General features: G+C 37.8%; 1 protein-coding gene across 8 annotated transcripts in view; it reads left to right on the top strand.

The window, feature by feature from the left end:
• RGS7 (regulator of G protein signaling 7) overlaps window positions 1–27,006 on the top strand; it is a 259,195-nt gene that overhangs the window by 154,734 nt on the left and 77,455 nt on the right. For 6 of the 8 annotated variants that reach the window (XM_086627782.1, XM_086627774.1, XM_086627803.1 and 3 more), the window contains one exon: window positions 19,684–19,790. The exons of the other annotated variants lie outside the window; for them this stretch is intronic. In XM_086627782.1, coding sequence (XP_086483908.1) covers window positions 19,684–19,790 — 107 coding nt within the window. The remainder of the gene's footprint in view (window positions 1–19,683; window positions 19,791–27,006) is intronic. 8 annotated transcript variants of the gene reach the window in all.

Raw genomic sequence — 27,006 nt, 5'->3', positions numbered from 1 at the left:
AAAGCTTTGGTTCTAAGCTGTGCCACACATTTCTTGTGTGGCCAGCAGCAAATGTAGTTTGGTGTGTATCCGATATTTATTTTCCTGATTTACAGGAATCTTGTTACAGGATCTGAAGTTTTCCAGAAGGGAATGATTTCTAGTAGAAAATGCTGAATAGCAGAAATAAAATATTCTGTGGAAGTTCCTATTATCTTTTGGTTAGAGGAAAGAGAATCCTCCTTCTTTAAAGCATAATCAAAATCACTTATTTTTCCTGTTTCAGACTTTTGGGAATGGAATTTATTGTTTGGGGCTTTTTTATTTATGGGTTTTTTTGGTTTTGTTTGTTTGTTTGTTTTTAATTTTAAAATGTGTTTTTCTGTTATATTAGAAATGAAAGTATGATCATTGTGGAATTCCAGCATCACTGTGTTTAAAATTGTGAATTGAATAATGAGGAACTATTATAAATGCATGATTCGATATTTGGAAGTAGCCAGTTCACAACTTATCGGTATGCTGCATCAAAAACATCACTAATTGCTTCCAGTTTTATGTAACTTTACAAAAAATGTTGTATGTTTGCTTCCTGAAGTTAAATTGGAGGTTGCAAGAGACCTATGTGTGATATTGTATTTCTGAGTTACCGACTACAAAACACTTACCCGTCTATGTTTGTCAGAGCTTGAAAGACTGCTGTTCTATGTTTATTTGATGTGGAAGTTTAACCTTTATTTGTCAAACCAGAACTGCAATACTGGGATAGGCTGTCGTTCAGATTTTCTCATTGTTGTGAAATAGAATACAATATTCCAGGGGAGTAGAAGAAACCTTAAACTAAATGGAAAACATGGTTCTCTATGTTGATATTCAATTAAAATTAAACAAACACACAAACTACTAACATATGTAACCAGAACACCACAGTAATTTAATTTAAGCTGGGTTTTATCCTCTCAGATTGCATGGGTGAAAAAAAAACTATCCAAAATGCACAAATGTCTTATGCACGTCAATCCTAGTCCAAAGTCAGCTATCTGAAGCTGACTGGATGCAAATCTTCAGAAACCCAATAGCCCTAAGTGTTGTGTTTGGGTACTGCTCAGAATCGCCAGATAGCAGTGAACCTGGCAGGTGGTAGGCAAGAGCTAGTCACACGACGAAACTTCTGAAATTATTCTGTTTTGTAAAATCTATTCAGTGTGTGACTTTTTGTTCCACTTCTAAACAAGACAATCTAGAATTTCCTGTGGAAAAGCCCTATATTTCTGTGAACTGTTGTCACCATAATTTGGATTTCCAATATCTTCTGTCTGCTTTTCACCACTGTGTCAGGGTTTTACTAGGACTGTCTTTTAAAACTCTCCCGTAGGGTCCATTTATAAAGCTCTTGTGAAACTATGATGCAGAAATAAATAATGCCTGTGTTTGCACTGAAAGTTATAATTTCCATCTAATGCTGATATCAGCAACGTACCTGTAAAAGCAACATAAAGTAGACCTTGATTCACATATTTTACGAGCATATTCTACTCTGTCCAGAAAAGTTTAAGGACTGTTTGCATACCTCGTCTACCAGTGCTGTGAGCTTCTCATTTAAGCAAGGCATGCAAATTGTGATTAAGAGGTAAGTGGACAGTTAGATTCATAGAATCATAGAACGGTCCAGGTTGGAAGGGACCTTGAAAGATCATCTGGTCCAACTTTTCATAGGAAAGGGAGCCTAGATGAGATTATCTAGCATCCTGCCCAGTTGCATCTTGAACACCTCCAGTGACTGGGACTCCACTATGTCCCTTAGGAGATTGTTCTAGTGATTGATTGTTCTCACTGTAAAAAAGTTTTTTCTTATATGAAGAAGAAACCTCTCCCTTTGCAACTTATATGCATTGTCCCTTGTCCTCTCCGTGTAGCTCCTTGTGAAGAGAGCCTCTGCCTGCTTTGTAGCTGCCCTTTAAGTACTGGAAAGCTGTGACGATGTCCTCCTGAGACTTCTGTTCTCCGGGGTGAAAACACCTAACTCAGTCGAGTTGTTCTTTAGTAAAACAAAGAACTAGTAAGAAGGAAGTGGCGCTTCCATCCATTAAAAAAAAAAGGTCAAATTTTGTAGTGCAAATTTTTTCCTTTGTTTTGCATAGGGTACACAACTCCAATACCATTTAAGTGGGAATGAAGAAGGCTGCTTTATGGATAGTAGGAGAAGGTCTGGCAGAAACATTTGCTTTCACTTGTAAGTGAAATGTAAATGTAAACCTATTATCTGGAAACAGCAATTTCAACTAAAAAATAGTTACAAGTATAAATTGCCAGTCAAGAAAAGCCTGTACATTTTTCGCAAATGGAAAATCATTTTCTGTGCAACATTTGAAAGATTTAGGCTTGCTGCAGTAAATCTCCATCAAGCAATAAACTGGACGTGATGGGTGGATTTTGCTAAATTATACCAGATTTGAAGTTATTTCGGTGGAGCAGAGTAGAGCTTGTGCCCAGAATAGCTGTGCACAACGTACAGTGGCTGATATATTGTTTGCTTTTCAACATGTACTTAAAAACTGTTTGTGTTTCAGCCTACAACTCATCTGTAAAATTTTAAGGAATATAAATTATCTAAGTTATTTTTAATGTGGATGTTTAATTCAGTCATAAAAATAAGCCTGATCTCAACCCGAAAAGAAGCAATTAACTGAGTTTACAGAATTGTAAGGGCTTGTGGTTTGACACTTAGACATTTGTTTGTTGAAATGACCATTACAGGGTAAGCACTGACTCTTCAGTGATAGTGCCAATTACTCTTAATGTGGAAAATCTACTCTGTTTTTCTACATTGTGTTTTTCTTTTTTTTAAAGTGATAATTAGTGCCTTGAAATGTACCAGACTGACCACACTAGAATCTGAAATCCATTTATTCCTTAAGGCAAAAATAGAACAAAAAGGGAAGATGAGCTGATTTAAAGGTGTCAGCTGAAATTGCCAAGAGACTAATTCTGTACTTGGTTCTTGCACTGATTTCTTTGATTACCTTTGGGCAGACACTTGATTTCTCTATTCCTTAGCATTCAAACATGCTAATAATATATCATGCTGTTGTCTCTTTAAGGAGAAAAACTAGTGTCAGTTTTCAAGTACTTTCATAATGAAGTGTGTGTTATTCATAAACACGTGTTTCATCCTTAAGTCAGCCCATGAAGAATTTCTATCTAGGTGGCTCAAAAAGAGCCTTTAAGAGTTAGTAATATGTTTGAGCCATCATCCCCTTGTTCCTTTACAGTACCTTTACTCCTGAGTGTTGCTTTTTTAATTTACTCATAGCTGCAAAGCCAACTGAATTTGGCTGAAGGTACTTCATTATTGGCTGCTCCAGCAGAGCCACAGTACTGCAGCCAGCTGCAGAATGCGCAGTCATTGCATTTGTATTGCCTTGGTCCAGCTCATTTTGGCAGTCTATGGAAGGAGTTTGCTACTGGTCTTATCAGGAATTACATTAAAGTCAAACATATATCACGGAATCACAGAATGTTAGGGATTGGAAGGGACCCCAAAGGATCATCTAGTCCAGTCCCCCTACAGGAGCAGGACCACCTAGATGAGATCACACAAGAACGCGTCCAGGTGGGTTTTGAACACCTCCAGAGACGGAGACTCCACAACCTCTTTGGGAAGCCTGTTCCAGTATTCTGTTACCCTTACTGGGAAGAAGTTCTTCCTCATGTTTAAGCAGAACCTCCTATGTTCCAGCTTATATCCATTTCCCCTTGTCCTATCATTGGATGCCAGTGAGAAGAGCCTGGCTTCATCCTCGTGACAGTCACACTTTACATATGACTAAATCAAACTTTTTAAGTTTTAAAACAAGGCTGGACCTTGAAATAGACACTCTCCTGTGATTTTTTCAACTTCAATTCTTGTCATTAATAGTCTTCTCACTTAACTGATGTAGCTGATTTGTCAACTAGATGCCCACTAGCAGCCATGTAAACTGTGGTCACTGATCCAGTGCAATAAAAAGGGAGGACTCAGTAGCACAACATCTGTTCGTGTTTTTTCCACCATTCCCTCCTTTGCTTTACAGTAAAATCATAGAATCATAGAATGGCATAGGCTGGAAGGGACCTTAGAGATCATCTAATCCAACCTCCCTGTCATGGGCAGGGACGACTCTCAACTAGACCAGGCTACTCAAGGCTCTGTCCAACTTGGACTTGAACACCTCCAGGGAGGGGGCATCCACAACTTCTCTGGGCAATTTATTCCAAAGTCTTACCACCCTCGTACTGAAGAATTTCTTCCTAAGATCTAATCTAAATCTGTTCTCCTTCAACTTAAACCCATTTCCCCTTGTCCTATCATTGGACACTCTTGTAAAAAGTCCCTCCCCAGCCCTCCTGTGGGTTCCCTTCAGGTATTGGAAGGCAGCTATTAGGTCCCCCCAAAGTCTTCTCTTTTCAAGACTGAACAATCCCAGCTCCCGCAACCTGTCCTCCTACCAGCCCCTGGATCATCTTTGTGGCCCTCCTCTGAACACGCTCCAACAGATCTATGTCTCTCTTATGGTGGGAACACCAGAACTGGATGCAGTATTTAAGGTGGGGTCTCGCAAGAGCGGAGTAAAGGCGGAGAATCACCTCTCTTGACCTGCTGACCACGCTTCTCTTGATACATCGCAGGATGCGGTTGGCCTTCTGGGCCACATGAGCGCACTGCCGGCTCATGTTGAGCTTCTCATCTATAAACACCCCCAAGTCCTTCTCTTCAGGGCTACTCTCAAAATGTCTTTCCAGCAGCTCCTGTATTAACAATGACCTTGATAATACACAGTACTTGCTCTAAAGAGTTAGAGGAAAAATATTAAGATTTTTATTTGAGTTTATGAAAGTGTACTTGAAAAATTGGTCAGCTCCAGGTTATTTCTGCCCCTTTCCCCATGCATATGCAGTAAGGTAGCAGCAAAGAGCAAAAGCCAGACGAGATGTTCTAAATGATTGCCATTTGAGAGACAGCGCCAGACAGCTGCAAGCGAAGGGGAGATTCTTCCAGAGTTTGCTAACGGAGAAAAGAGCCTCTTATAAAAAGAAAGAAAGAAGGGAATGAAAAGGTCATGCTTATGTTTGCAGTCTTTGCATTAATCAAAACTTGTGGAAATAGAACAAGAGTAGAATGTATCCCACTTATCAGCTTAACTTTAAAAAAAAGCTGATAAAAGTAATTTATGCTGCTTGCACATATACCATAACCCTCATACTAGGAACTCAGGAACACCAAAACACTTTTATCGTATATCTAACTGAAACTTGGGCACATTTTGTTCAATGAGGCAAGCCTCATGAACCTTCGTCAAGTCTAGTGTAAATAACTTTCTAACTTTCTTCTACTGGGTGAATTTGATCTGAGCTTGTCAGGTCCTGTACCATTTAAATGGAATAACGACTTTAATTTCAGAAGAACAGAAAGAAAGTAAAACTCAAATCCTGCTTGGGAATAGAAAATGTCAAAATTTACGGATGCCACTTTAGTACCAATATATTAATGTGATACTGAAGCAAGATAAAAATGTATGAGTCAGTTTTCCTTTAGTTATATGTAGCATGGTCAGCACTTACTTGTGTGTGGCAATCAGTGGGCTTCTAGCCACGGCTGCCGTTTCAGGACTGCAACGATAAATGTTAACGTGCAGAGGTTATTTTATTTGCCCAAAGCCTTTAGAGAGATTATGGAAATGGTGAACAGAGGTGTATTGCCTGTAATTCAATTGTGAGAGGATAAATCAGATTTAATGGATGTCATGTTTTTCCACTGAAGCTTTTTCCAGTTTTGTATAATCTGTTACCCTGTGTGGACTGCATATGTTAGGAGTGTCTCCCAAGAGCACAGAGTAGCAGGGCCAGGCTAGAGTGAGCTTTTACACTACATATGTGCTGGTACTTTTTGAGCCCCCTCATTTCCATGTAGTCACTCTTGAAGGTGACTAACATGTTCCTAGGTTGGCCAGTTTATTTTCTCGCTTGCAGATAGGTGGTAGGCTACGTCAGTGCTCATTTCCAATTTCCTTTCAAGGAGTAGTCATTTCTTCTGATACATTTAGTAGTGTGGCAGCTGGTTAAAAATGAATAGGTTTCATACTTGCAGGGAAGAAATGGAGTTTGTGACTGGTAGAGATATGAAGTGATCATGGTATCAGAGACAAATCACTTCCTTTTCATAGGCAAATAGATCAAATTATCACAACCTGTTTCTTCATGCTGAGCATGTCTAAATAAAATTCCTCCTCCCTGATTGCCTTAAAGTGGCATTATTTTACAAGACGCTATATAAAATAGTTTATGTTTTTTCATCCTAGTAATTAACACACTGTGCTTGTAGATAGCAGGATTTATTTTTGGTGTTGAGCAATATGGTTTAGGGCCCCTGACAGTGCAGGGTCAATGGTTGGACTCAATGATCTTGAAGGTCTCTTCCAACCAGACGATTCTATGATTCTATGATTCTATGTATAATACAACATCATAAACTGTGAAAATCCCTTTAGAAACCACTTAATAAACAGTGAAAATTAATATCTTAAGATGTTTATCAATGCCATAGGTTATATTAGCGAGGTACAAAATAGGTCTAGTCTAGATACCTAATCCTATTTATCATTAAAGTAATTTTATAAGCTTTTGAATTACCTATAAAGTATTAATGAAATGCATGTTTAATTTATATATGAATGTCCATATTGGAGTAATAGATAGAGATCACAAGTATGGAATTCATTGCCTTCTACCATAATTTACTGTATAATGGTAAGAATAAAATGAAATTACTGCTATTAGTATGACAAAATATATATGTTCTGTAACATTGTTTCTGTGACCAACCTGTTTGCTGTTGTCGATAGCATACTAATTCAAAATAGATTTCTTTTGGTTCTAATTAGGCTTTGAGCAACCTGATCTAGTGGAAAGTATCTCTGCCCATGTCAGAGGGATTGGAACTAGATGATCTTTAAGGTCCCTTCCAACTCAAACCATTCTATGATTCTATGATTTGACTACAACTTGTGTGTCATATATGTTTCCTATATAAAACAGAACTCTATTGGTGTTTGCTTACTTTTGGTTAAAAACAAACCTTCAACTGAGTTTTTAAATTTAATTTTCCTTTGTACTAGCCCTGACTCTAGTGGTGATGTCTTTAGCTTTAAATAAACTCTTTATTTTTGATGAGAAAATAACTTATGCCTTTAATATTAAAGCCTCCAAATTCTACTCAGAATTATTTTCAGTGGTAAGTGTAATATCTTCACGTGAAATCCACTCCTTCCTCCGTTGTTTTAATCATTAAAGGTGAAATTCCAACCCTGCAGAAGGCTGGAGATTTTCTCATGAACTCCAAAAGAAACAAGATTTAACTAGATGCCTTTTAAAATAGGATTAGGCATAACATGTCCTTTAAGATATAACTCAGGCTAAAATCCAAAAGCTAGTTTATAAAAAGTGTCTGATACCCAGTTAGATTTTAAAAATTGAAACAAACCAATAATCAGCATTTTCTTTAGAATTCAGTAGGCAGTATGGACTTTATTTCACTGAGGTCTTTGAGAGTCTGATTGAGTGAAGGGTAAGAAAGAAGTACTGAATAGAATACAAAATACTGGTTAGAAAAATAAGTCTAAAGAAGCCTACTCAGATCAAAAGTTAATGCTAAAACTAGTATCCAGATAATAGATCCAGATAATAGAAGCTGAAAAATTGATTAGCATTAATTTCAAGTGATTTCATTAGAAAGAACTTCAGATGCTCTGTTGCACTGATTTAAGGAATGTATTTCATCTTTTCTGTCACAGAACAAATTTGGCTATAAGAAATCTAAATTCCACAATTTAAATCTTTACCCATGAAGTTACCTCAAAGTATGCATCTTCATCATAAAGCTATATATAAGATGAGCTATTCAAAACTGATACTGGCTTCTCCCCAGTGATTTATAAAGTCTGGAAAGCTTTATAATCAGTTTTTAGAATCAAATCTCAAATTGGGCAATTTTTGTTCCTTAATTTTCATTGAAAATTCTCCACATTGTTCTTCTAAGGAACTAGTATACCTAAACAGGATATTTCCTTCCAGGTGTTGTACCAATCTCTTTTCCTTGATGTCATCGCTCAGAATATGGAACCAGTATCTCAGCGTAAGGGAAATGCTTGTAAGGCCAATATTAACTTCCTACTGATGCATCAGATTTTCAAATAACTGGCTTTGGATACCAAATCCTGCTGATTCAGATATATTATCCATTCATCATCTTGTCTGCTTGCATTATAACTCTCCTTGCTAGTAGCTGCCACTTTTTGATTATTCAGCATGGTCAGAGACTATTACGTTACCGTCTTTGTTAATAACAATAAAACATCTATTTATTGACTTAGCTAAGAACAAAAGCAGAACTGAAGAATCATAGAAAAGGTACACTCTTTTACAGGGAACTCAGATAACTTTTAGAAATAAAACTCATTAATTAATTGCATAAATTAAATTATAATCATCTTCCTAATAAAATATTTGATCTAATTTTTACTAAAGTTACTAGGAATTTTTGTGCTTTTCTTACCATTTGAAAGCCTCCTTCTGAGCCTTTGGGATCATACCAAGTTTTGGAGGTTTAAGAGGAAGAACATTTACTAATTCCCAATTCATACTGACATAATTAATTAAAAGCAGCTAAATAATTGTCTAGAGACTTCATTAGCTTTCTGCTTCCTTGTTTCCCAGAGAACTGTGTTATATAGTAATGGAAAGCACAAGTAGGTGGAAGTGAGATTTTAAATCTGGACAACTTAATTGAATAAAAGTAGTTGGAATCCTATTTCATCTTGCCAACAGCTGCTGCAGCTATCTGTAGTCAAGTAAACAAAAATGTTTTGATATTTACATGTTTTATGTAGTATTTGATGACTGGAAAGTTAATATAATGCCTTCTCTTGATTTTGTTACCAATTGTTCTTAAGAGAGTTTTTGGTTTTCCCTTAGAATCTGAACAGAAATACTGCTGGCCACACAGGAGCATAGTGATGGTTCAAGATTAATTGAACTACCCGGTGCTCTAGTTTGCTACTCAAAGGACATTGTTTGGCATTTTGCCTTGGACAGATTAATATTTCCTAGGGGCTCTCTCTTTTTTCAATATTCCCTCTTTTCCTTCCTTTTTCCTCTCCTCTCCCTCTCCTCTCCTCTGCATCTTGTACAATGACGTCAGTTATTCCCATCATTCTACCTATTGCTTTTTCCATGACTTTTTATCTCACATCTCCTTAATTCCTTTAGAAAACATTTGGGAGCATCATGCCAAAAAAAAACCCTGGAAATCCAAGATAATATGTTAAACAGATTTTTATGACCTTATATGTTCAATAATTCCACAGAGGAACACTTACAAAGTTGTGAAACGTTGCATCCATCAGCAAAAGTAGTGCTGAATCTTCCTTTTCTGTTGCGTTTCTCTTTCATTTCATTCATTCTACCCTTATTATAGTTCCTATCATGTTGTCTGTATAGGCATCTGTTGTATTCATCTTTTTTTCCCAGATTTCCTCTGGATGTCTTTCTAAAACATTAGGACATAGTTTCCAGTGTTTTTTTCCTTTAATATTAAGGATGATTTAAATGATAAATTGCACACTGTGACTAACAGTTCAGCAATTTAATATTGACTTGCCTTAAAACACAGGGTGACTATTATATTGACCCAGCTAGATGCTTTTGTTCATTTTATCAATTTATTTTAAAGTGTTTGATAGTTTTTGCTCCAGTTGTTTTCATCAGTACTATCTCTTCCTTCTACATTTAGATTCTGCCACCAGAGAAGAAATAGGTCATTCACTGAGACCTCTTCTCTTTATGAAAGGGTTTTCATTGAGCTATTTTTGCAAGTTAGTGTCTGTCAGTATTTCTGAATTTTTAATAGCAGAGTTTATCTGGCTGAACTGATGGTTCTCTGCAATTATCTGTGTAAATCCTGTACAATGGAGAGAAGTGATCACTGAGAGGGGGGGTTTATGATAGTAGGAACATGTGATGGCATAAAATGGAATTTTGCAACATCTGGAAAATTTACTCTCTCATCCTTCATTTTGGTGTAGACAGTGAAATACATTTTACTTGCTAGCCAAAGAAATGAGTTATAAATAATGGATGAAGAGAACTTTCTAAAACTGATCCTGTTTGTCATAACTGCCTTTTTTTTTTTTTTTTTGTATACATGCATCCCAGATAACTATATCTATTCACATTGCGAATCACATTCCTATATTATTCTCTGGAAAGCTACCTTCACACTCGGTTGTTACCTTGCTTGAACTTTAATGGTAGTTTTCCCTGACGTGTGTCTCAATGACACCAATTTACTTATAAAGCTTTTAACACCTGCTGGACTTTAAAAGCACAGCGTTCTTCCCATTGAAAGAAATACATTATTTTCAGCATTTTGTGCTCTTAGTTTGCTGGAGGTAGGAAAATTATTATAAAGAGGACTGTATTCTTCTTTACTGTGTTGAGTGCGGTGAAAGAGGCGGTTATTTTTCTAGCTGCTGCTGCTGCTGCATGTTCTTTATATTATCTGAACTGCCTGGTCATAAGTGGGTGTTAGGTGATTATGATAGCAATACATGACAATAATACAAAGTTAATGGTTGATGTAGTAGCAACTGATATCAAAACAGACTTAGAGACTAAAAACGTGTCATGATTCATCTTAACCAGCAGTAATCACAGCAAGAGTTTAGTGCTACCTATAGCTTACCCTCAGCCAACTTCAGAAACTCCACTTCACCTACCATCCCTCTGATTCAACAGTATTATCTTCTGTAGTTCCTTCAGGAACAAATATTTTGTGCACTGAAAAGCCTGTGCCCACTCTTGCTATTTGCTGGCCACAGATCCAAGTGGTGCATCGACCACAGCAGTTATCCACATGCCCTGGATCTTCTGAGCCTTAAACATGGGCATCTTTCTTTGAAACCCCACCCCAGATGGATACCTGGCTGTGGCACTGCCTGTTGATCATATGTTTGGAGAATGCTTTTGTAACTGCTCCTGTGCCTGTGATGTCCAAACACTGCTGACTCAGGGAGGAGTTGGCACGTGGCCGGCTGTGCCTTGCTTTGGGTGTCTCAAAAAAAGGGAGAAGGAGTGACACTGTGCTGTGGTCAGGGAAGCGTGCTATCATACAGGGCTCCACGTCCGAGGGAACCGTGACGTAACTTACGTTTCTTGGCTGATGCTCGCTTGCACAAATTCTTGGCTGTCATATGCTGCGGAGAATGTATCGTATAGTTCCCCACCAAACGTTTGCAGCCAGGTAATTGATCACACATCTGCAAACCCAGCCACAGGAGGAGAAGAAAGTAGGAAGATCTGTGTACTAGCAGCAACCGGCAAGCAGTATACAAGAAAACCTCGAATAATAGCATAGTGTTTCTATTATTGAGTAGAAGTAGTCTGTGTCCAATATTCTGGGTCTTCTACGGATGCTTGAAATTATGGAACAAGATTTAATTTGAGACACTTTTCGAAAGTGTGGTATTTGCAGTAAGGTTTTTTTGTTTCTAAATATTTTTTAATTTTGTTGTTAGCAAGTTTGCTTAAAAGTGTGCATATATTACTGTATATATTACCACAGAGTTTCATACCGGAAGGAGAGAATGAGTGAAGTGTTAGGAAATATCTTACAAAGACAAGTTTAGACTGTCATTAGGGGAAACAAGACACACAGGTTTTGATTTTCTGTATTTTGCCCTGAAGAAGCATAGGAATCAAAGCTCAAACTAAAAAGTTGCAGTTTCGGAGGAAGTGCCAGTGGGAAAGAGGAAACTCACACTTCAAAGGAGCCTGGATTTCACCCTTCTATCACTTCAATTTAAAGAGGAAAGAGACATGAGTAATAAAATAGCAAAAATTCTGTGACTTCTGCGAAATTAATAATAGGAAAATTCAAGAGTAGCAGTAATGAAATTAGAAGAAATGTTTTATAAATGCTGACTTGAGTTGGTGGGTACAGGGCTAGAAATGTTTTATAAATGCTGACTTGAGTTTGTGGGTACAGGGCTAAATTCCCCCATTGGAAGTCCTGATTGCTGATGTGATATTGGTAGGTACTTGAAAAAATTAAGTAGAGAGATGACAGGGAAACTGAAGGCAATTTTAAACACATTCAAGCCTCTGCTCATCACTGCATGCTGAATGAAATTGTGACGTGTTCTGTTTTCCGTGGTAGTTAAGTCTACCCAATGCTTTCAACTTGATCAGATTTCTTCCACCCAGTGTAGCTGCACATTTCCAGTATGCCAAACACCCCAAGCAAATATTTCAGAGGTGAAGTTATGACACTGCTCAATGCCAGCACCTCAATCTTCCTTTGTCTTCCTCATGAGATCTCAAGTTGCAACTACCTTTCTGTTTTATTCTTTTTGTCAACACGAAAGCTATGGTGCTCACCTCGAGTCATTATATTTTGAGATCTCAGGGGTCTGCCTTTCAAGATACAATTTTATTAAGAGAATAAAAGCCAAGCTTTAGTAGGAGGTAGCAACAGTTAGTGTGTGAATCAGCTGAAATCCAGTGGGAAACAATCACATAAAAAATTTAACAGACAATACTTACAAAGTTTTCAAGAGGCAGGTCTGTGTATTGCTGACAGTGAAATGCAACTTCTCTTTCAAGGACTAACTTCTTTTTTTCTTCCTTTTGATAACTCTTTTCTTTCTAAATTTTTTTTTTTTTCCTTTTTTTTTCTCGATTTTCTTCCCCTGTGAGTGAAGAAAGGTCTTTTGCTTTGTTTTTTTTTTCTTTCAAGAAACCGTAGGTCAGCTTCCCCTTTCATTCAGTCTTTCATAGTGGCATGACTTCTGTTGACCTTGTCTGGATAAAATCTTTCCACAGTTATGTCAGACATTTAGGTCAGTCCCAATTCACCAACATCCTATAAGCACATAAGGCAAGACTGGTACTGTGTCCCTGGTTTGCTGGGTGTTTTTGTGAACAAAATAGTCACTATTTCAGGTATACATCATTGTCCCTAGATTTGGGATATGTGTATAAATGACACCCTATGTTACAGGTCAGCTCAGAGTGTAAGGGTGGAGGTTACCATTCCTTGGGCAGATGAGGATTCATGGCACATCTCTGGTAGGTTTTCCCTCTTACCTGCTGAGTGGTATGCTACCTATGCCTCTGGCCTGCTGATGGCATCAGTAGCCACTGTCTTGCACAAACAAGCATAATCCTACCTATTTAGGTAAGCTTCTGTGGTGATAGATAACTTGATTTGTGATGAGTATCTGGGAATCAAGCACGAATCTCATTTTAACTGTGTTTAGGTAAATAGTGACTCTTCTTTCACCGACTCTTTTGCCCTCCCTGAAGTGACTCTCACTGAGTGCTGCTCCTGTTGCAAATTTGATCCTTCAGATGGGACGAAAAAGAGAGGTTTATAGTGACGTGGGTATTCAAGAACTTTTCTAGCTGTTTTATTTTCCCCTCTTTAAATGCCACAGTCAGGCCCAGAGAGTGAGTCTCTCCTACGCTTTGTGTGAGTGTGAGAAGCAGGTTGTATTTTATTACTTTATCTTAAAGATAATCCTTTGCAGCTTGTGTTCACACTGGCAATGAAGTGACAGCAGGAGTGAGGTGAGAGCAAGTGATAATGTCTTGGCATTCGACACTTGAAATGAATGTGTGCTTGTGAAGATCTGACTCATTAATTCTTTTTCCAGGCAGCCGTGTGGCTTAGCAATGCACTTCAGTACTGTGATGGATTTTAGATTAGACAAATAACCTAGAATAACAAACACTTTATTGTTTGTCGTTTTTGTATCAAAAAGTCTATGAAAAACTTGCAAGTTTGGGTTTTTCACTGTCACATCATACAACAATCTTAAGGACACAAAATGCCCCAAAACAATGTTCCTTGTAGGAAATCTTTCAGGACTGAGCTGCACAGAAGAACATAAAACAAACCCTGAAAAATGCTGTTTTATAGTAAAGCTGGACTGGGAAACACCTCAGAGATTACTGGAAGCCACTTCAGGTGTTATGAGACTAACTATAATGTTATGATACTATAAAGTGGTTTATGGAGTTCAGAGTAAAGATAGATATAGAGACCACATTGCCTATGCACTGAGGTGCATAGGAAATTAAGACAAACAAACCATCATCAATCCATGCTATTACAGTAAGGAGAAAACTGCGCTGTTTAAAAAGAAAATAAAATTAAAACTCAATGACCAGGGTTTATTTTTAACTTTTTAGATTTCCTCAGGTCTGCATTGTCCCAAAGCATTGAAAATATCTGACTCTCATGTATAACAAAGTATATTAAATATGACTAGCATTTCATCCATCAAGATCACTCTCCTTGTAATGGCACAGCAGATGGCTGGGCAATATTCCTTCTCACAAAAGCGATTGCTAATCAATCTATGTACATGTGTTGTTCACTTCACCCACTCAGCTAAATAAAGTTCAGCAGCAGAGTGAACCATGGAATGTTAAGCTTTTTCTGAGCTTTTATGCCAGCAATAGCATACACATTAAAAATCAAAACTACACCCACAGCAACATTTTGAATTTATATAAAATATTTCATATCCAGTTGAAAAGCATCAGGCTGAGAAAGTCTTATTTCTGTCTTTCACCTGAGATGTTTCTTTTCCATTAGCTGTTACAACTTGCAACTCCAGCAACTGTACTTTTTTAGCTATGAAAAATTAAAACAGTTGTTTGGGTAAATTTGTTTCTGACTATACCGTTCCACTTTTCAGCAGTATCATTGCTAGGAAGTGTTCCTGGAACCTCAGTTCAGATAACTGATGTCTCTAAAAGAAGCAGTCAAGAACAGAGGAAGCTGAAGTCTTCTCTGTTCTACCAGTCACACCTCCATGAGATTTGTCTCCCTCGGATTTTTTGTGTGATGTCTCTGGTTGCAGTTTTTATTCATTGTATAGCAGTTGGCTGTCATTTGAATTATGCCTTCTCAGTGAGGCTATCTGGGTATACCTGAGAATGTAGTTTACATTGCATATTCTTGCACATAGTGGCTGAACTCTGGGAAATAATAGTTGTGTAGGTATCACATTTCCATGTGCATCTGTGTACACTTACCATCTAAAAAAATGGTATTTTCTTGCTTTTAGTCTATGTTCCTCCAGTTTTTTGAATTTGCATGCTGAATGCATATAAAGTTTACTCTTTCTACCTGGGAGCCTTTATAGTTAAAAGTATTTTTTTAGGCTTTTTTTTTTTTTTTTGACTATATGCACTTCATAGAAGTTTTTGATGTTCCTAATCTCCATCTGCCATTCTTCCAGATAAAAGGTGCTTCTTTAAGTGAAAATCCCCTAACTTCACATGCAGGAATAGCTGGGGAATTCAGAAGCTGTCTGAACTGAACTTCTAGGCATTTAGTCACATAGGACTAGTCTGCTACCAGCTACATTTTCCTTTTCATGCTCATGGCTTTTTTTTTTTTTTTCCTAAATCCTACTGTTCTACTTCATTGACTTCTTACACTATTTATTTTTCAATCTGATTTTAGCAAATTGAGATGCATATCAAAACGTTGCCTTTGTTGTGTCTGTAGTACACTGGACAACTTCTTGCTTGGAGATCAGAAACTTCCTGAGAGCTCAGTTTTCTTTCTGTGTAGAAGTTCTACTGCTGCTGTGCAGAGAGAAGCAGCATTAGTTCCCTACCAGTCTGGTGTGAGGCAGGGTTACCGTTTTGTTGACATTATTCGCCGGTTACAATTTTGTGGATGTTGTTCACTTATTTGAGCTGTATTTGATTTATAGGTTATTTAATCTCTGCGCAAAGCTTATTGATAATGCTTGGATTATGCAGTCGCCTCATCGTCAGATGATACCAGTGGAGAAGATTTTAGATTTTCAAGTGTATGTCTTTATTTTTATACCATGCGTGGATTTTTTCCATTTTTTTTCGAGAGTAAAACCACCTTAGTGCCCATACATAACTGAAGAGGAGATATAGGCTCCTATTGGGAATTACTCAGATTTTAAATAACCTCAATTACTTTTTGGAGAAGGCCAGGTCACTCTTTCAATTTTTTGGATAGAGAACCTGTAGTGACTACATACTTGTGTATATGACTCAGAGGTCGCTGAGAGAAATTTAAGCTCTTCTACTATAGTCAACCTTGCCAGAGTCATAGGCTACTCTGGCAGGAGCTTTCAAACAATTTCTTCTTCAGTTGTCTCCATCCCTGTTTTCTGCTCCTTATTCCACTTCTGCTTGACCCACCTAGAGTCACAGAGTAGTAATATAATTCAGGCTGAGAGGGACCTCAGGAGGACTCTAATCCAACCTCTTGCTCAAAGCAGGGTCAACTGTAAGGTCAAACATGTTGCCCAGGACTTCAACCATTCAGATCTTGAAACCCTCCAAGGATGCAGACTGCACAGCCTCTCTGGACAGCCTCTTCTGCTGGTTGACTGAAGTCAGAAGCATCCCTGGTTTAGTTTATTATCATCATCTCTCCTTTTTTTTTTTTTTTTTGATTACCATGCAACTCCATAAAGATCTTGGCTTCATCATTTGGTAATCTCCTTATAGACATTGGAAAGGTGCAGCCAGGCACCCCCAAAATCTTCCCTTTTCAATCCAAGCAAGCCCAGCTGCCCCAGCCTCTCCTTACAGGGTGTGTTCTCCAGCTCCAACCGTCTTGGTGACCTCCACTTGACTCACTCAAGTTTGTTGATGTCTTTCTTGTATAGGAGTGGACATATTATTCCCAACTGAACATAGTAGTCCAGATGTGGTCTGAAGATTGCTGGGTAAAGGGGAATAATGTGAACTCTTTGTGCTTTTGAAAAATATTACAATTCAGAATCCAGGAAAAACATGAAACAAATCTGGAGCCTATTTAGTTTCTGATAAATCTGAAGACAATGTGCTGTCATCTGCATGAGAGCTCCCTGGCAAGCCCTGTCACCTATATCTAAGAAATCCTTTCTCTAAAAAATGTCAGCACATTTATTCCTTTGTTTTTCTCTCTTTCCACGAAGACACATAATACCTGCAAAAATAAAGTTTTTGGAATTGTCAAAAAGTTGCAGTGTGAAGAACAAAGAAAACTTTAATAAAATTAAAAGGTAGACATTGAACCATAATGAACAGAACTTCAGCAACTGACTCACTACAGAAAGCATTGACTCAAAATTTCTGATCCAAGGTATAATAGAATTTAGTGGCTTGAAATAAATGAATAACAACAATGTATGGACTTACATTAATTAGGATAAAGTTCAGATGGGGATTTTCAGACATCTCAAGCATGAGGAGCGAAGCAACTACCTTCCTTCCGTTTGAGAGATTTATTGTAGGCTTGCAACTGGGAGAAGGCTTGTTAACAGGTTTGTGGCATTTTATAGCAGGCCAGAGAGTTCTCTACTGGAGAGGATGTGTTGAATTTTCTTATATAATGGCTCTGCTGGAGGGGTAGGAATCAGTTTGCTAAACAGAGATCACAAGGATTATTGTCTACCAAATAAACCCTCATAGGGTTACGTGCTCTCAGTTAAGTACTATCCAGATCCTCTTTCTTGCTCCTTTCACATGCTTGCTGGCTTTGCCTTAACTTAAAAATGTTCCACTCCACCTCTTGTATCTCCTAAACCAAGAAATGTCTCCAGGTGAGCAAAAGGGTGAAAGAAGGACTTTTCTGGGATGCTGATGAAGTACGGGTGAATAAATAAGCTTTCCGTATTTTCCTTCTCATATCCAAAATAATAACGGGTGAAGCATAAATGAATCTTCTTTCTGTGATTGTCAGCAAGAATACAGATATCAGAACTCTCATTTCTTTCTGCATGATGGTGCTGTGACTGCTGGTCTGATGCCATGGTTATGTTTTAAAGAGGCAGGACAAGACAGATCTGTGCTGCAACATTTATGCTTCCCATTGCTGAAAGCCAAATTCCAGGCAATAGGAACAAGTGAGCTCTTTTTAGAGGATGAATATGAATCTCTGTATGTTGTAGTAGTGTAATTTGTTTTCCGTAGTGCAAATATTCATCCTTACTTATTCTGCATATTTTCTGGATTCATGCTGAATTCATATTTTAGATCAAAGATCCCTCCTTTTTTAGGCAGATCTCACTGTTTCTGGCTTTCTTGTCTTTGCCTTTTTCTTTCTTGCCTTTCCCACCTTCCCCTTACTCCCTAGGTGTCCAGTATGGCCTTTTTATTGATCTTTTTCCTTTTCTCAACTATGGTGTTATCCTGAAGCAGGGTTGTCCTCTCTAGCACCAGCTCCTGTAACTGGTGGCTTTGTCGTATAGCTCAAAAAATCTTGTGCTCCTTTTCAGGGCTTATCTTTTAAAATCAGGATGCTTCACTGGTTGTGGACTGATATTGGCAGGTTATACTAGGAAATATTTAATGTAACAGAAGTTGCTGGGCAGCTATTTTAGGGATATGTACTGGAGTTGTTACAAGGCTGGTAAAGAAATACGGTAAAGAGATAGCAGGACTTAAATACTGCAACAAGAGCATGAGTCTAATGCTTTTCTCTTACTACAACATTGTTTTCTTTTCAGCCAAATAATGACAATACCAAGTAAGAGACTTCAGGGACTGATACTAGACAGTGATTCACTGAAAATATAAGAGCACATATAAACCTGACTATTACATATATGGTTTTGTTCATTAAAGTGAATTGAATTCATCTTCTGTGTGTCCAGTTCTGGACTCCTCAGTACAAGAGAGACATGAACGCAGTGGAGAGAGTCCAACAGAGGGACACGAAGATGATTAAGGGCCTGGAGCATCTCTCCTGTGAGAAAAGATGCTATTCAGTCTAGAAAAGAGAAGGCTCAGGGGGAATCTCATCTATGTGTATAAATACTTGATGGGAGGGTGTATAGAAGACAGAGCCAGACTCTTTTCAGTGGTGCCCAGGGACAGGACCAGAGTCAATGGGCCCAAACTGAAACACGGTAGGTTCCCTATGAACATCAGGAAACACTTTTTTTACTGTGAGGGTGACTAAGCACTGGCACAGGTTGCCGTGAGAGGTTGTGGAATCTCCCTCCTTAGAGATATTCAAAAAACATCTAGACATGGTCCTGGGCAACTGGGTCTAAGTATCCCTGCTTGAGTATGGGGATTAGATCTGATGACCCTCAGAGGTCCCTTCCAACCTCAAGCCTTCTGTGATTCTGTGATACTTTGTTATTTTCCCAGTAATGAGAAACTTTTAAGGAGATCTCTATCCTTTACTGTAGTTCTAATAAAGCTAGAGAGGAAGATATCATGCAATTAGAATCAACTGTTTTAACGTCATGTGATCTGAAACTGTTCTGAAGAGGAAAAGCAGGCTGTACCATCAGGGTTAAAATTATAACTGTTTTCAGCTTCAAAACAAGTGAGTGAAAATTGCAGAAGCTACCTGCTAATGCTCATGTAAGTAGTGGAACTTCAGCTACAAATGGGTCGTCTAATAGCCACTCATTAAGGAGAGTAAAGGGGTGTTTTGGTTTCACCATTATAGTACAGAGAAAAAGACAGCGCTTTCATGATGCAGGACCTTGACCGAGAGTCAAGTGATTATCTCCAGGAGATAAAGTGAATCTGAACAAGAAAACTAAACTGCTGAAAAGAAGTTATTTAATTTTTTTTTAATTTATCTTTTTCTCGTTATTCAAACAGTGGAAGCTCTACATTTGGGAACACTGATGGCAGCACATGGCTATTTCTTTCCAATTTCAGACCATGTTCTAACACTAAAGGATGATGGTACCTTTTATCGATTCCAGGTGAGTGGTTTTGGTATGTTCTTGACTTGCACAAATGGAGGCTCGTATTAAAGGCCTTACACAAAGGATCATAGCAAATTTTAACCATACTTTTTCTCTTATATAACCTAGTAAATAGTGGCATTTCCCGTTAAAGTAAAAAATGGTAGAAGGACTTTATTTAGAAATTAAGTCAGTAAAGATGATCATGATCATTTTAATCCCTGAAAAAAGTGTGATAATGCTAAGCATGGAAGTATCTCTCTTGAAATAAATTATTCTACTGTTTTCAAAATATAGTAAAAGAAATTATTGTATTGACTCTTATTCCTAACATAGTCTCAATTGAGAAAGGGGGAGGTATTTTACTTATTAAGCCCATAGCAGAAATCTGATAAAAAATGGAGGGTAATATTTATATTCTTTCATTTGTGAGGATTTCCTTATTGGTAACAGAATATTATTGAAGTAGCGTATATTCTTCAAACAAGTGCAGACGTATTTCTACATTGATCTGTCAGTCATATTGCATTTAACAAACGTGCAAATGCTTCAGAACAAGCTGGAAGGATGTATATGTATATATACCTCTACCTCTACCTCCATGTATATTATTCAGATACCTACATAGTTGTATTTTGTTATATTAGATTTCAAATTCATAATATTGAATACCAGGCTGAAACAACACCACCTATGACTTGAAACAAATATGATTGCACAGTATCTGATTACATGTTCTAAAGAAGGATTTAACTTTTCTTGTCATGTGCCACTTTTGACAATGATGGTTACTATGTGTTGCTCTTCCTGTCAGATGATCTTCCTGGTAGTTATCACCAACAGCTGCTCCAATGTCTTCCCTAGATATGTATTGCTTTGAAACATTATGATGATTATCAGTATGAAGTTGATGGTATGAATACCATAGTTTGGTAATCCTGCTCTGTTAGTTCTAATTGTGTTAAATACTCACAGAAAAATTATATCTGGCATAACAAAATTTGTTGTTTTCAAAATATTTAAGTCTAAGCTTTATCTTAAACATTGTTTAAATAAGAAGCCATCAAGAATAAAATAAAACAGATTATAGTATTTAAAATCTGGAAGAAAACTTTAACACATTGGAGACCAATCATAGTCACAAACATTGTATGAGACTAATTGCTATATAATACTTTCATCAGTATTTTGGCTTGATTTCTGTAGACCCATGTAAAGGAAGACAAAGGTTAATAGTATCTGGTAGTATTTAATGTTTAAAGTGAATATAATTAAAGATATACAGTACAGTCTGGCAAGAAAGAGAATGATTATTGCATACATACATACAGGATTATCATATTTTCATATGTAGATCCTGTGGGCCATACAGTGCAAAAAAATTGTCCTTCAGCAGGACAGTAAGTTACTTGTGTGTATGGCTAATACAAAGAGCAGTCACTCCAAGCCTCTTCCCTCAGATCCACTGTTACCTTTCATCTTGGAGAGAGGATTTGAAGGAAAAGGTTTCCTTGTCATGGTGCTTCATGTTCCTCATTGTTCAATATAAAGAAGAGAGGAGTGGCACATGGGCGAAAGGGCTTACTGCTGAGGGAAAGGCATTGACGTTGTTATGAGCTGGAAAGAAATTATGGAGTGGTTGAGGCTCCAGTTCTTAGTTTGACTCTGCATAAGCAGTGGCCAGAAGAACAAAATATCTGAGGACTTTGTTTTGCAGAGAATAGGACTTATTTATAGAAGTGCTGGTCATTGACTTCTGCACAGCTGCTGGCTTGCTTCTATCTGAAACATAGGAAATGAGCACCTCTGCTAGCATCATAATTCAGCTGAAGGAAAGTAGATTAGAATTAGCTGCACTGTGAACAGCTGCCAGTACTGCAGCTAGCCTGTCGTGGGCTATCCTCAGAGAGGTCTACTGCCTACATGTTTGGACATGAAGCTTTAGTGAGAGTTAGACTGTAAAGTGGTATCACTTGATTTACATAAGTTAAGGATTTGGCACCTATTTAACATGTGCATATGAAATAAGATAATTTCCTCAAGTGTTATTCAGTATATATATGCAGTATTTTGGCTGTCTACTACTCTGTGGTACCTTTTGCATTGCTATTCCTATGCTAACAATGTTAAGATAATGCAATTTTGCCTGTTAATGTACAGCATGAGAAAAAATTCATAGTGGTAACATACTGTTAACTGGAGTTGTACCAGCCAAATTTATGTCATTACAATTCCCCATTCCCTATCAAAATCAGGCTAATATAAATCTGTTACTGAAGCTGTAACATTGAAAGATGAAGACAATATATTCAATAGGGAGGGGAGTTGGGCTGTAAGTGTGTGAATTTTGCACAAGGATAGTTGTTCAGGTGCTTCGGAAATAAGACCCCCTGAGTAATGGACAGGATTCACAAATTTCTGGATATTTTAATAGAAAGAGAAAACCATGCAGCTGCCAGCACTGAAAAGTTCAGAAGCTATCCCTGCAGAGAACTCTCTGTCTGCAATACAAAGACCTGACCTACAAAAAACGGGCTAGCTACAATAATATTCTCCATGCACTTCATTTTTTGTTTTCCAAAGGGTGACGTGTTCCCTCCTGACAGGAAAATTACTTCCAGTTTGTTTCAAACAACCTCCTGTTGTATAGAAACAGCTAAAAGCAGTGGAAATTGTGCTTCATTTGTGCAAATGCCCTTTTACGGGAAAAAATTATACTTTTTCAGTTACTACGTTCACCATCAGGAGGTCTGTAAAATCGTAGTTGTATCTGCTTTTTTAAATAATGTGGCCTTAGAAATAAAAAAGTCGTTCCAGATCATTCTTTGGCCTACCCAGGTGTAATTAGGTTAGTTTCTGTGATAATAATTTATTTCAAAGGGGATGGATCTAAATATTAATTGCCTTACTCAGAGAGAGAAAATTTACTAGACTCAACAACGCACAGCAGAAAATTCAGGAATAATGATACTTTCTGAACCATCCTGAACTGCTGCATTGCCTTTTCCTGATAATTTAAGCATGGACCAAAGAAGGAGCCGAATACTGACCAAGCACCCTCCTCTACCTGAGAGCAAATAGGTTTAAGAGGCTCAAGTAAGAAAAGCAAGGTGCACCTTAGAAAGCAGATCTTCCTGGAGCCAGGCATTACTCCCTGAGACCTTTCATCTGTGTCCACATAAATGATAATATGTCTGTCGTGTTGAGGAACATCCGACTCACCCTCATAGCTGCCAAACTTTTATAATAGTCTCCCAGGGAAAGATACATTGATTTCTTCTACAAGTTACGCATGCATACCAAGTGTCTCAATGTTCATACTGAAAAATAATGTTTCCTAATATGTTTTGGTTTTAAACAAACACCTTGGATACTTGAGGCTAGTGATAATCACACTCCCATTTTTTAATGAGAATAATTCATGATATAATGCAAATTAAATTTCAGGAGGAAATTTAAGTTCTGCTGTTGTTTCGTAACTTTTAAAGTGAAAGGCTTAAATAACAGAAAAAGTGTAAAAATGAGAACAGTTTCTTGTGAAAGCATGAGTCTGGTAAAGAAAGCAGCAAAACTCATGGATTTTGGCAAAGTGAAGATTTCACCTGTGAAGTCTTTTGTTCTACCACTGGGAACACTTTCTTGAAAAACACATTTAACCTCTCTGGCCTTGTTTTCCATGCCAGAATTGGAGATAAAAATATATATCCATCACTGTAAGGGTCTCAGAATATCTTTGCTGCAGAACAGTATAGAGCGTGAAGTGGTGTTCATCCTTGTTTCACAGGTGGAATTACATTGCTTCCCATATCTCTCTGAGTCAGCCCTGCTCAGCTAGTTACCTCTTGGCTCAGTCCTGGGTTAGCCTCAGGCCATTCTGAATACTGAGGCTGTGGGTGAACATCACAGCTCTCCAACCACTGTCCACAACCTCTCTGGATCATCTACCGTGCCTTGAGGGAAGGATTTTATTGTAAGCCAGATTTTAGAAATAAAAAGCAGGTTATCTTATCCAGTATTTGGCAGATTTTCTTTGGCAATTGCACACGCAAGGGCTAATTCATTGTCTCTTCAGCTCAGGCTCAGCATATACAGGTTCTGTTCAGATTTCAAAGATGGAAAAAATAATTTCAAATCCATGTGTCTTTCTGACTGCCCTATCAGTACCGTTTTTTCTTTTTTAACTCCCTACTCGGACACACTTTCTCCCCCACTGCTTTCCATGCTCATCCCCTTTCCAAGTTAGAAAAGAGGAGTCACAGAGCCAAAATCTTTAGTGTTCCAACTTTGTCAACCTTTTTTTTAATAATTCTAAGCTAAATGTGGAGCACTGCTTGCTGGCATCCTTCCTCTATGGGCTTGACAGTGCTAGACCAGCAATCTTAATCTTTTCCTTTGCCAGGAGATCATTTGAGTCAACTGCAGTGAATGTGAAACTGAATGCCCATGAATTCTGCCATCCATCATGCAAGGCATTTGAGATTGTGTATAACTATTTTTTAGCAAAGACTTGATTTCTGCTGTTTATAAAGACTCTGTAGTGCCTGTGAGAAGAATAGCAGTAATATGCAAAGGAAAGTTTATGAGTAATTTGAATATTCCTCCCCCATCCCAGTAATTAGATTTAAAAAGATTTCATGGAGTGCAGCTTCAGAAACAGCAATTCTTTTCTTATTACTATCAACAAGGGGTAGCTGAAAGATGCTTAATGATTTCCCTTCTCAGTAATAGAGTTTAATGCATAGAAATTAATCATGTTCTATAAAAGCTGATGGACAACACTGATTTTTACAAGTGGCTGTTTCATTACCTCAGATAGTATTATTGATTAAATTTATGGTAGGGCCAAAGTAGATCTATTTGTTTTATCACAGGATTGCTCATGATGAATGGTAGCCACTACTGTCAATTTGTTTGGTGCAGAATATGTGCTGTATTACAGGATTTTGTTTCGTGTTACTTTATTACAGAAGAATTATGGATTTTTGTGGTTAGGTTTACCTAATGTTATTAGTCTATAATGTGAGAGAGACAGTATGCGTTTGTGCGTGCAAAACTAGTTTTTCATCAGTGGCATAAAGATCCTTGTAACATCCTGTTTAGTTCAAAATGCTTAACTGGCTCTGTGATAGCATGTGCAGTGCTGGGTAAGCCTTATTTCTCTAGCTGCTGACTTGGACTGGCTGTTTGTTCAAATTACAGATACAATTAAACAAAGTGCCTTAAAAGTGTGCTGATGAAAACTGGCAGCATTATTTCTGCCTGGGCTGATAAACAGTACTTCCCCAAACCGTTCTACCACCCACCTTCCTTCCGTCTATAAGTGGGATGTCATGGCAAAACGACAAATGTTCTGTGTTTAATACTTGTTCATGATGAACTGCTTCACATTTCCTTCTGAGGAAAAGTAAAATTCTTAAGTATGATAATTCCTTCAGGTTTTCTACATTTCACAAAAAAAATCCTTGATATTTCATAATCTCTTTGAAAATGATAGGGTTGAGGTACAATATGTTATACCACGTCCATAACTCTCCTAGGGAAAATCTTCACTTACGTAGGGTTTCTAGATCGTGAAACAAGGCATATAGATTGTATAATGTTTGTGCTATAGGAACATGTGATATTGCAAGGCATGTCATAATTCTTCTACAGCGTACTCAGGATATGTGAGTTGTAACAAATAGTTAAACTAAGCTTTGTTTGTGTAGTCTAATATAGAGAAGGTCATTTCCATGAACAGAGCCTCCTTACGTTGCTGTGGGAGTTTTTTAATAGATCAGATGAGAGCAGGCAGCTTTCTCCTTTGCACACACCTCCTATTCTCATTTCTGACCTCATTCCGTGAGACCAGGGATCTTCTTATCGGAGTCTTCTTACTTCCTAATCTTTCCTTGTTGGACAAGGCAAATCTTCTTCCCCCAGTCTTTATGGATAGCCTCTCTAGCAAGTTCTTCTACGGAATTATTAAATATCTGGACTGTGAAATTGTGTGGAGACTTTTGAAATAGAAGTGGAAAGACATGAACTCAGCACCTGCATTATAGTCGCTTGTTATATGATTGAACTATTTGAGGTCTGTAACATCTAAGAGACAAAGTAAACTTCAGACTCCATTTGTGGGAAAATCAGGTTGTTGGAGTCAGAAATTCCAGGGATTTCTGTCTGAGACCTTATGCAAGCTCGGTGTTAACTTCCCTAATTGCAGAGGTTGGGACAATGAATCTGCATAGGTAGGGACCCATGAGGCGTTGTGCAGAGGAGGACTGCAGCTGGGGGCAGTGGGGAGACACTCAGAGCATGCCCCTGAAGAACAGAGACAGACAAAGGGCTCTCTGTGCACTCGAGTGCCAGCCTGAACAGGGGGCCTTCATACACATTTCCCCAAAATCTTAATGTACCATTCTAATAACTGAATTGTACTATTGAGGAAGCCTCGTGATGAGGTTTATCCGTGAGGTTTTTTTTCAGTCAGGAGTGACGTTGCTTGAGATATACTTTTACTGCTACAATTTTTCAAGGGGTATTCCAGTTTATCCAGTGTGCATGACACACAGTGAGGTAGATTAAGATTAGAACTTTACGACTGTTAATACCAAACAATTAGGCAACAAAATGTGGAATACACCTCTGGGAAAATGTCAGTTGTTTTAACTGCACACAAGTTTATTGTTGATGGATTTTTTTCCATACAACCACAGCATTGCAAAAATCCTTTAACCAGAAACTGATTTTTTTATTGTTTTGTTTTCCATGTTTTGGTTTTTCAAACATTTTTCTTGATTTTTTGTGCCTAAGTTTAGGAGAATTTTCCTTGTCTCCGCACCCATCAATGCCATTTCCTGCTTTGAAAGTGAATAATAGTTATCTGCTCTTTGAATACAACTTTATCCGCAGCAGTAACTGCTTTTGAGCACATATCTTTTGGTGATACCATAATCCTTTACTTGCTGCTAAGAAAGTTATGTAGAACTTTGCCTTGGTCAAAATATATAACATCTACTGTCTATTTCTCATCTAGTAGGAGCTTTACACTGTCAGTGACCTAACATGTTTTTGAAAAATCCGAATTCTAGTAACCTTTAGCTTTTAAGTATTCAGAAGTGGATAGTGTATTACAATTGTTCAATCTAGATACTAGATCTAGAAAGATTCGAATACAGAAAATTTAAGCTCTTCCCCTTTTCTGAAAAAGGTAGATCTTCCTCTTGCTGTAGTCTTCTGAGGCTCCTCTGCC

Source organism: Tauraco erythrolophus, chromosome 2 (assembly GCF_009769465.1).
Source record: "Tauraco erythrolophus isolate bTauEry1 chromosome 2, bTauEry1.pri, whole genome shotgun sequence".
NCBI classification, from domain to species: domain Eukaryota; kingdom Metazoa; phylum Chordata; class Aves; order Musophagiformes; family Musophagidae; genus Tauraco; species Tauraco erythrolophus.
This window is presented reverse-complemented; position numbering and strand designations above follow the sequence as displayed.